Raw genomic sequence first — 11260 nt, 5'->3', positions numbered from 1 at the left:
AAATGGTTGGGTGAACAAACTTCCTTGAAAGCAGACCCGTTAGAGCTCTCTGGGCCGTCAAGACTACAACTCCCAGAATGCTCTGATCCCCTAGCAAACTCTGGAGCAAGAACAGATGGTCACAACACCAGCCACGCCAGATCAAGACTACAATTCCCACTACTCTCAGAGGCTCCGGAAACCTTGTTAAGCACCACCTGTTGCCATAGCATCCGGGTCCGAGCCCACCAATCCTGGAGCGTCTTCCTATAAGAGGCGGGCGGCTTGCCTCTCGGGCCAACCCGAGACGCCCTACTCCTGGCACGTGACCGGAGGAGGCGGGCTTTTGGGACCGGCGCCTTCTCCTTGCTTCTTGGGGTCGTGGCCTTGCTCCTGCCGGGCAAGGGAAGGGTTCCTGGGCTTTCACGCGCAGGTGTGCGCGTGGGTCCTGACGTGCTCGCGGGTCCACGCTCGGACTCTGCGGGGGCAGAAGCAGGAGCCATGGGCGGGACCGCCAGCACCCGCCGGGTCACCTTCGAGGCGGACGAGAACGAGAACATCACCGTGGTGAAGGGCATCCGGGTGAGTGCCGTGGGCGGGCGGAGGGCAGCCCCTGAACTCGGACCCCGACGCTGAGACGTGCCTGGGACCGCTGCACCTGCCTTCTCCGCTCTCGGCTCGCGCTGTTGTCCCGCTAGAAGTCTGGGTCTCGGAGAAGAAGCACATAGTTTCAAGACTCGGAACGTCCATTCAGAGAAAGTTCTTGGTAGTGTGCCAGTCGCCAGGCACCTTGCTGGGGCGGATAGGGTTGCCGGGCCACCACGTCGTCCTTGCTCACTAGTTGCAGGGCTTAATTGAAACTTGCTTCACTGTGCCGGTCTGTGTGTCTCCTATTCAGGACCCGAACCCTGCTTTTCCACGCACATCGCTCTCTCTCAGGGTGAATTGGCGTTTTAAGGATGACCCTTAATGCCATTCAGTGCTGCTCTGATGGTATCACCCCAACACATACATACACTCATGCATTCAAGTCATTCCTGGCCCTGCTGGCTAACGTCTGGCTTCTGGCTCCTTCCCTTCCACCTGTTTCCCCAGGTACCTCCCCTGTGGTTTGTTGGCCCAAGTTTTGAACCAGGCCTAGTTACTACAGGCCTACTGTCTGCCAGCCTGATAGGGGCAGAGGTCAGTTGCAGTTCTTCAAGGTTGGTAGAACTAAGACAGTCAGTTCTGAGGGATACATTGTAGAGACTTTTTAAATATCCTTTGCGTGTACTTGATACATCAAGTGAAAACTTGAATTTTCTCTAGGGTGTATGTATACCGGCACTAACTACATTAACACTCCTCTGCACCTGACTTTGGAGCGTCGTGGTTTGGAAAATACACTTGTACGTAGTAAATAAAGCGCTTCAATGGTTTCAGAAGGTTTTAGGGTACTTCATATTTTCCCTCTACTGTTTTTACACAGCTACAATTAATCTGTTAACTATGTAAGAAACTTTTTAGCATTTGTTACAAGGAAATAAAACTTTAAAAAGATTTCAAGTGTTTAAAAACATTTTCCTCTGAAGTTTGTTACTTTGAAAAGAACTTATTAAAGTTTTCCTGATAGAAACTCCAAACTGTTGAACTGAGTTTTTGGTTTGTGACCATCAATTCTCACTATACTAATCAGTGATAGAACTACGAGGCCACATTCTTTGCTATGTTGTGGTTTAGTTGGTACTTTTTGTAGTAAGATAAGAATTACTACAAACAAGTTTTATACAGAGATGGAAAAAAAAGTAAGTTGTCACTAGGCTTTGAATGTTCCATACCAGAGAGTGAAAACTTAAAAAAAAAAAAAAAAGTCTCAGTTGAGATTTGGTTAGAAAAATGTGTAAGTACATGCATGTCCTCATGTGTCAGTACAGACACAGCAATGGCACAAAACAAAATTGAAAGAGAATTTGGCCACAGCATAGAGATTTAGATAAAATACCAGGTGATGTTGAGTGATAGGCTGACAGTGGGACAGGTGTTGGATTCGAGTGGTGAGATTGTTTTAAAAGACTTTTGCACACTTTTTTTTTTAAACCATGCCCTTCAGCCACACAACTTGAAGTAAGCTGCCTTTCTCACAGATACATTTTATCTCTGTTGTTACAGTCCAGGCAGGCAGCCTCCTTTTGGTCTGTATGCCACTCTTCTGCAAATGCCCTTGGCCGCGTTTCTTTACTTCCTGTCTTTTTCAAGGACAGACTGTAATCTCCCTAGCTTTTTTCAGTTTTCTCCTCTTCAGATTGAGCCAAGTACATCTCTCAGGTCTCTCTCTTTTCCAGCTCTGAGTTTATATGAACTTCTTGCTACTGTCAATTTTTTGAGAACAAATGTAGCCTGTTGCAGTTTCTTCCAAAACTGGTAAGCTGTTGAACTGTGAGGACTTGGAGGTCATTTTGGGTTCCTTGAGGTCATGCACAGGAGAAAGCCAACTTGGAATTAAGCTGACATGTTTAGTCTGTGGCTCTGGACAAGTCACCTCTCTGATGACACATCCTTATCCATAAGTCTGAATGTTATCACACCTTTTGGTTAGGGTCAGAGGATAAGGTGTGTAAAACTTGTGATGAATTGTGGACTTTTAGTTTACTATTATTATTAACTACTATTTTGTGGTGCTGGGAATTGAACTTAGGTCTTCTATGTGCTAGACAAGCACTTTACCATTGAGCTATATTCCCAGCCTGCTTTGTAGATTTATAAATAAAAAGTAGTCATTAGTATGATAGGGTTCCTTTCACATTTAAAATTCTGGAGTTCTTAGAAAGTGCATTGGGATCCCACAAACCTGGGTTCAGATCTTTGCTCTGTAGGATTTAGTATAGCTTAGGGCATGGACAAGTCACCTTTGAGTGCATTTCCCTATCTGTTGTTTCCGTGTAACTGCATATTAGTGAGAATGTGGCATGTGTGTACCTGGCCCTGTTTCTAGTGCTTTGTCAGTGTTTGCACTTACCATGGTAGCTTGGAGTTCCTCAGGAGAGCTGAAGCTTAAACCTATGAGACCACAAAATAACTAAACAGGAGAGCATGCTGTGCTCCATGAGAGACTACAGGGCGAGTGAGGAGCCTGAGATTGTCCATCCCCTGTTTGAGTCTTGTAAATCTCTCTTCGCTGCTCTTGATGTTTCCTTGGCTCCGAACAGTCATCTTGTTTGCTTTCCAGGCATGAGAGCAGTATTCTCAGCATGTAAGCAAGGCTTTGTCTTTAGGTAGTTGTTAAAACATGGACAGATGAGCCCCAAACTCCAGTTTTGGACTTCATAGGCTAATGCAACTTCACCTAAGAAAGATTTTCAAGTTTTGATCAATTTTATAATGTTTAGGATCATCAGTTAAGAAAAATAAGAGTATACCAATAATTCAGTACTCATTCCTGGGAAACTAGTTTGTATTCTGTTCCATTGACGAGATTAGTAATTTCATCTCAGTTATCCTGATATAGAAAGAGTAGCATTTAGTAAGCAACAGAAAATTCACTAAGTAGGCCGAGTTTATTAATAGATCACGAGTCTCCATATTTTTCTTGCTGAGGTGCTTATAGCTTGCACTTAAAGGACCTACTTACAGTGTCAAGTCTCCAGTTTCTTCTTGCTGGCAGGCACTACTTTTCATGGTATTGGATATACAGTCCTGCTTTTTCCTTTATTCTGAGCAGTTGCTAGTATTTTTCTGCCCTCTGTAAAATAGCCTGTACTCTTATCCCTGGATTCAATTTTGCATATGAAACTACTTGTATGGACTGGATGAAGGATTTCTCTCTTGCCTTGTACTCTCTCTAAGTCTCAAATTTTCTAGTGATAGAAAAACAAGCATTTTTATTACTCACTTGTGCTTAATAGGATTTTTGGGTCCACCTGCTGTGCCTGCTTAGAAAGTGTGCTCAGGACCCCATCTTTCACAAATTTATCTGAAGCATCAGAGTTGTGAGTGGACTCTTCCAGAGCAAATGTCAACTTCAATGAGTATCATTTTCAAAGTTACACTTATCATCATTTCTGACATAATGGATCTCTGCAGCTGGCCTTGAAGCTGCAAGCTGATGTTCACAGGAGCCAGTCAGAGCTCTGTGCATGCCATAAAACACACCGTATGCTCTGGGAGATGTTGGCAGTCAAGAGCCCCTAAATGAAGAGATTTCTTAATGTGGAGTGCTGTAGAGGTTTCTGCAGAGAGTGTGTTAGCCAGGATTATACATTTATTTGGTTAGCCATAGCCTGTAGTTTCAATTTTAGGTTCTGTGAGTGTCTTGGGCCATCTTAAGTTTTCTAGGATTCAGAACACAAGTAACAAGCTAGATAGGAACTGAAAATGACACATGGCTTACAGAAATGAGTCTGTGTGTGTTCCCTGCCACCCCATTTTCTTCTGTAAATGGGAGAATTGACAATTTGAGTGTCTGCCTTAAAAAGGTAGTGGGGAACCAGTGTTCACAGAAAATGACCTGTTCTTCCCTGGAGGGCAAACCAAGAGAGAAAATTGCATCTATGTTTTTTTAAATCAATTTGATAAGAAACATCTGAAGAAAAATTGTTAGGGCTTCAGTTGTGAACTGTTCTGTGTCGTGGCTCCGGCCTTTACCATCTCAAAGATAACTTGAGTTTCCCCCTCTGATAGCAGAAGACTATATTTGTTCCTTGTACTCATCCTCTTGTGTCTGAAAAACACACTGAGTTCTGGATTAGTGGGTGGCATGTTTGTGCAAATTTTGGATCAGACCAAACAGTGAGTGGGAGGAGGTAAGTGAGATGACTAGATGATATACATCGTGCTCTGTGGAGCCCATGGTCTGAGTCAAACGGTGGCCAAGCTCTGCCTGCTTAAGTGTCTTTGAATAGGGTAGGTAGGCAAGGCCAGCTGATTCTGTCAACAGGCCTGCTTCTCCTGATCACCCTTAGTATACTTGTGGTTCTTTTGATATATAAACCACTGTGAGTTTTGTAAGGTATGGACTCTGCCCCAGCAATACAGTGAGCACACAGTTTTGTGTACATTGAATTAATCCATGAACTCCAAAGTCCAGGGGCCTCTGGGTGTAGTTTGTAGCATCAATATGTGATGTGTGAGGGGTGTTGCTTCACATTTGGTATTTGGATGGAGATTCCAGAGGCAGCTGGAAGAGCAGGTACAGGTCAGCAAATGGTCGGCAGGTGGGAAAAGGTTCTTCTAATGGAAGTGCCCTCTTTAAGGACAAATGTGTACCCGGAGAGTTTCCTCTTCTTAGGTGGCTTGTTCAGCTCTTCCTGAAGCTTATGTTGTACCTTTGACCCCCCACCTCTGCCCAACTTTGGGTCAGTTTTTGTCATAGAGAAGAGCCCAGCTGTTCTACAGCTGTGGGCTGTGTATGATCTTGGCCAGCATCTTTCAATCTTGTCTGCTCCCTCACAAGTGAGTGCCTGTTCCCAGAGGAGATCAGGTGAGACCCGAGCTTACCTCAGACGGTGTAGAGCCTGGCTGCTGTATCGTACAGCTGGGACAAGTAATAGTGCTCAAGTTCAGGAGAATGGCAGCCTTGGGCTGCCGTTACTACCTGTGCACCTCAAAGGCCCAAGAATTCAGCTGTGGAAGAACAGATGCAGGCGCCTCCGAATCAGCAACCCCGCAGTCTGCTTACTGTGGATTCTTTGCATGACATGTACATATGTTTGAACCTACATTGAGAAATGGTTTGGTTGGAGTTAGAATGACACTAAGTAGCAGTGTGGAGGTATCAGAGAAACCACAAAAGCAACAAAAGGTTAACAAATACTTACTGCTGGGTTGAAAGACATTTTGTACTCCTGTGCCCCAAAAAGCCTAGGGAGAGAAAACCCAACACTTGCACACTCCTCCTAGGACCTACACAGCTGCTGCTAAGAACTCCAGACCTTGTCCTCAGCCCCATGTGGAGAAGAGCTCCATGTAGGCCCTGGTGGTGAGAATAAGCTAGAAGAGAGAAAATCTGTGCCTATGGCTGTATGAATAACCGCCCTACCAGATAGTTTCTGGTGTACATACTACATTTAAATCCCCATTTACCCCAGTGGCTAAAACCTTCGAGCACCCAGACAGAGGAAGTGAGGTGGCCTCTCGGATTTTCTGAGCCAGCTCCTTCTGTTAGAAGGGTGACGTCTTGAGACTGCTAGAGGGAATAAAAGGACTTTCATAGTTGCTGTAGAAATAGTCAGCATACATTCCGAAGGGAAGTAGATGGAGTATTTAGAAAATACAGGCCAATGTTCATAGCTGAGTAAAAGTCCAGTGAATTTTAGCTAACATGTCTGACCAGTTATAGTTATACATAATTTTAATGTTGTGGTTCTTTGATTTTGGGTTGAGATCTAGAAATGTAAATTAAAAATGTGAAAGTTACTGCACATATAAATTACATAAACTGATGAGCTTTATATACTGGCTTTATAATATGCTATATTGGATGTGTATTATAGTGTATTGTACTTTGCAGTATTTGTGGTGATGGTAATATGCAATATGTAGTGGTTTATTTTTTATTTCTTATTTTCAGTTTGTGAGAATCAAACCTAGGGCTTTGTGTGTGCTAGGCAAGTGTTGTACTGTCAAGCTCTGGCCCCAGCTGTATAGAGTTATGTAGAATATATTGAAACATTAATATGTTGTTATAAAATACATGATATGTATGAATTAAATGTATTATATATCACTTAATGTAATATATGTTATAGATATCACTTAAAATAGCTCTGAGCTTCAGAGATTAAGGCCTATTTTCCTCTCGTAAGAGGAAATGGTATGCTTTTATTGTATATGGGAAATTGATGAGGTATACTGCTGCAAGAGCATGTGCCTGGAGATTGGGGCGGTCACTACTGGTCTCAGTGCTCCCTGTAACTGGATGTTGCTCAGGGTCACCTGGGGATGGAGAGGATTGGAGTCCGTGTTAACAAAGCTTTTTCAACTTTGTGGATACATTTCAAATTTACCTAGCAGCTGCTGTCAGGAAACATGGAGCCAGACTTGGGGCACTTGTCTATCTTCTAGTACATGGGAAGTGAAGGCAGAAGGATCAGGAGTTCACGAGTTGAAGATCACTTTGAGCTACATAGTGAGTTTGAGGCTAACCTGGCTACATTATGCTCTGTCTCAAAAAACAAAAGAATACAAGCAAACAGAAAAACAAAACAATAAAAATTATGTAGCTGGGGCTGCTAGGGATGAAGTCCTGAGGTGGGTAGGGCTGGAGGCCCAGGGCTCAACTAGAATCACGAAACAAAAAATAAAGCAACAAGAAAAGATGCAGCTGGCCCTGGTGTCTCAGGATACAAAGCCTCTTGGTACACACCTTTCTGAGTTTGCTGGGTCCTCTAAGAAAGGAGTCATGGCCTTTTTCTCTAAAGAGCACAGTTCTTGAGCTGTTTTTCCTTTACCGTCTCATTCTACTCTATTTTAGACCCTGAGACAGAAGTACCTGTTAAGGTGTAGACAGTTCACACAAGTATCCCGAGGGCCTTGATTTAGTAGTACTTGGTGTGTGGAATATTTGTTGGATGAATGACTTAGTGATGTATAGGAGCTCGGTGCCATGGAAAGGCCGAGTTTCAGCACAAAGGGGAAATACTCTTGTCACTGGAGTGTTTGTGTTAGATGTAGTGGGCACGAGGAACCATAGTTCTGCTAGGCAGACATTGTTGGAATTAAATGCAGAATTATTTGTTTGGTGAATGATTGCTTTTGGATGTTGACTTCATCTTAGGGGGTCTGGTGGGAAGGAATGGTGGCAGAGATAACAAACAGCCATCTATGTGTGGGGAAACCTATGAGTGTGAAGTATAACAGGAGAAACCAGAAGGTAAGGGTGGAGAATTAGCTATCACCAGATGAGAAGTGAGGTGTGGGAAGAATTGATAACAGTTCAGTTGATATTTTGGGCTTAAGGAAGTCATGGCTAAGAAAATAAGTTGAGGTAAGTGTTAAAGGTAAAGTGACCCCTTTTCTTTTTTTTTTTTTCTTTTGGTTTTTCGAGACAGGGTTTCTCTGTGTAGCTTTGCGCCTTTTTCTGGAACTCACTTGGTAGCCCAGGCTGCCCTCGAACTCACAGAGATCCGCCTGGCTCTGCCTCCTGAGTGCTGGGATTAAAGGCGTGCGCCACCACCGCCCGGCGTGACCCCTTTTCTGATTTGAAATTCTGAATGGAGTTATGGCAAGTGTTAACTAGGTAAAAGGAAATTGGGAGGAAGAAAGTTGGACAAGCCCAAGTTCAGTTTTGGGCATGTTGGGTATGAGGTATTTCTGTCTGTTTGAGGTCAGCTGTTTAGTAAGTAAAGTGTGTCTAATCCTGGTTTTCAGGGTGCTCGGTTAAAATTCATGAATTCATCACCAGCAGTTAAGGAAGGCTTAGCTGGATGTGATGGCACACATTAGCCCTGCATTAGGGAGACTGAGGCAGGAAAACTTAAGAGATTGGCTAAGGATACCAAGAGCACACAGACAGATAGAGAGGTCAAAGAACAGAGGAGAGTCCTGCGGCCCTGAGACCAGGCAGCAGGGGAAGCCTGGGAGAACATGAGACTTGGCTAGGTAGAGCCCTTGGAAAAGTAGTGTGGTGAGAGGTCAGAAAGGCCCTGGGTTCTTGAAGAGGGCATTGACGACAGGGGTGGGGTCAGGTGCTGGAGGGAAGCCATATAGTTAAGGTGTGTTACAGATATATACTAGTTCATATAAATACAAGTGTAAATGCCACTCAGTGGTGCCTTGCACCAGAATGCTTTTGTAGGTACACTGAGAGTGAAGGCCGTCAGTAGAGATGAGCTGAGGAAGTGGAAGATGGAGGGGCATCACCCTGCTACTTGAGCCAGAAGCCCCAGGGTCCTCACTGACCTCTGTTTTGCTCCCATGTCTTACCAGATGGGGAGTGTGTACTGGAGAGGGATATTGGATGTTGACCTTGAGACTTGGACTTGTTGAGTTAGAACCCCAGCTTCACTGCTGTGTGACTGATTTGGGACCTGGTGTTTGTCTGGCAGTCATTTTTTCACTCACTTATAAAATGTAACTATTTCCCCCACAGGCTTGTTAAGGATTGGATGAGTAAAGCACCAGGGTAGAGATGACATGCAGTAAGCACTAAGTCCATGGTAGCAAGTTTGAATTGCACATACCTTGTAGACATGAATTATTTTTGAGACAGTCTTCATATAGCCCAGACTGGCCTTGAACTCTTGTTCCTTTATCTGCCTCCATGGTGCTGGGATTACAGGCATGTGCTACCATGCAAGGCCCTAAATATCTTTTGAATATATTAACTATTGTATTAACAAAATAGCACTCCTCCCCACAACTTCATTATAGAATAATTTACATGCCTCCAAATGTACTTGGATTAACTAGACAGTTCAGTAGTTCCTAAAATAACCACTATGTTATGCAGTGACCTTTTAAGGACATTTTCATAATCGGAGTAAGGCCTTGAGTCTTTTTACAGTTAATCTGTACTCCCATCTCTGCCCTAGGCAGCTTTGTTTATTGATGTTTATTGATGTTATTTATAGAATTGTCTTTTCTGGATGTTTCAGATAAATAGACTCAATATGGCCAAACATGGTGACCTACAGCTGTAATCCCAGCACTTGGGAGGTGGATGCAGGAGGTTTGAGGCTAACCTGGGCTACATAGTGAGACACCCATCTCAAAACAAAAATAAGTAGTTTTGTAGTATGTAGCCTTTGGTGTCTGGTCATTTCCACTCAGCTTTGTGATTTTTGGGTTTGTATATATTGTAGCTTTTACTGGAACTTTATTCATTCCTCTTTATTACTGAACTGTATTCTGTTCTGTGGATATAGAATGCTTGTTTATCTGTTCACCAGTAAATAGCCATTTGTTTGTTTCCACTATTGCTATTATGAATACTGCCTCTGCGCGCATTCTGTGCTAGGCTTTGTGTGGACATATGCTTAATAGCTTCTTAATTGGTCCTTTAGTCTCCTCCAGGGGTCCTTCTTCTGTTCTTATTCTGCTTCAATCTGTTGTCTATGCTGTAGCCAGGGTGATTCTGAAATGTAAATCAGATTATGTTATTACCCTGCTAAAATATTCAGTGCCTATTGCCCCCTGAAACTTAGTTTACCAACCTCAAACGTGTTTACTAGAAGTTTTAAAATCTGAAATACCTACTATTTTTTCTGTATCTCCTCTTTCACTATGCTCATTCATTCATTCTTACAGTGGTCATTAGTTGTCTAACCATTGTATTTTCCAGGGTTATTGAGTGTGGGGATATAGCGATAGGACACCAAACTTTTGCTCTCTTGCCATCTTTTTCTGTAGTGGGAAAGACAGAGGAAGCAAGGAAGTGTCAGACATTGGTAAGCACTATTAAGAAAACACAGAAGGATAATGCTGTAGTGACCATGGGGCTGGTGACTCAAATCTGCAGGCTGGAGTGTTCCCCAGAGCCTCTGGCCTGTTGCCAGCAACCTACTTGGTTTCTCCACTTGGAGGTCTAGTGGTGGCAACCCCATTTCTCATCCACACTCAATGTGGTTTCTTTGCCTTGTCACTTTATCTTCCTGAGTTCTGTTCATCTTTCCGCCATGAGTCTTCTCTCCCTGAGCCCTGTCCCTGCAGCCTGGCTGGATGCTGCTGCCCATTGTGTTTCTGTAAGACTTCCATTCCAGGCTGGCAGAGTCAGGGAGCACCCTTCATGGCATACTTAGATGCTTTGTCTCTATTCTCCTTCTCTCTTAGCAGCTTGATGCTTATGAATCCTCCAAGTCTAGCCTACTCTTGGTACAGAATTAGTGCCTAAACTAATCAAAACTGTTGAAAGCAATTGTGTGTTCTTAGCCTTGAACAGGAGGGAGGGAGGAAGGAAAGTCGGTGAGAGAAAGGGAAGGAAGGAGTGAACTGAGGTCTGTTAATACATACATACATACATGCACACATAAATGTGTATTTACTAAATATTTACTGAATAAATACTGAGGGAGTTTTGGTGGTTGACATTTTCTCCAAGACTATAACTTAGTGCACCACACAAACCAAGAAATGTTATTTGCAATAAACACTTACTAGTACATTAGAGGAAATAAAGGAGCAGTGCTGTGGGGTGTGGCTTGGAATTTGAAAACTGTTTCTGCTTGTGCAGTTCTACAGCAGTCCTACAGCTGTTTGCGCGAGTCTAATGAGTAGGCCGTTCGTTACACAGAGTGATGCAGATGTGGGTGCCTGGATGTTATTGCTCTGTCTTTGCTTTTGTCTCATCAGTTCCATTCTGATGTTCCTT

At 43.5% G+C, this 11260-nt stretch overlaps 1 protein-coding gene across 2 annotated transcripts in view; it reads left to right on the top strand.

Annotated features, from left to right (window-relative positions):
• The first annotated feature begins 325 nt into the window (after window positions 1-325).
• Chchd3 (coiled-coil-helix-coiled-coil-helix domain containing 3) overlaps window positions 326-11260 on the top strand; it is a 278206-nt gene continuing 267271 nt past the window's right edge. The window contains exon 1 of one of the 2 annotated variants that reach the window (XM_059257529.1): window positions 326-561. In XM_059257529.1, the coding sequence (XP_059113512.1) occupies window positions 481-561 (81 nt within the window). In that variant the 5' untranslated portion in view covers window positions 326-480. The remainder of the gene's footprint in view (window positions 562-11260) is intronic. The other variant, XM_059257530.1, reaches the window with a different exon arrangement.

This window comes from Peromyscus eremicus, chromosome 3 (assembly GCF_949786415.1).
Source record: "Peromyscus eremicus chromosome 3, PerEre_H2_v1, whole genome shotgun sequence".
Classification (NCBI taxonomy): Eukaryota; Metazoa; Chordata; class Mammalia; order Rodentia; family Cricetidae; genus Peromyscus; species Peromyscus eremicus.
Note: the sequence above shows the minus strand (reverse complement) of the source record. Positions and strands in the feature narration are given on the sequence as shown.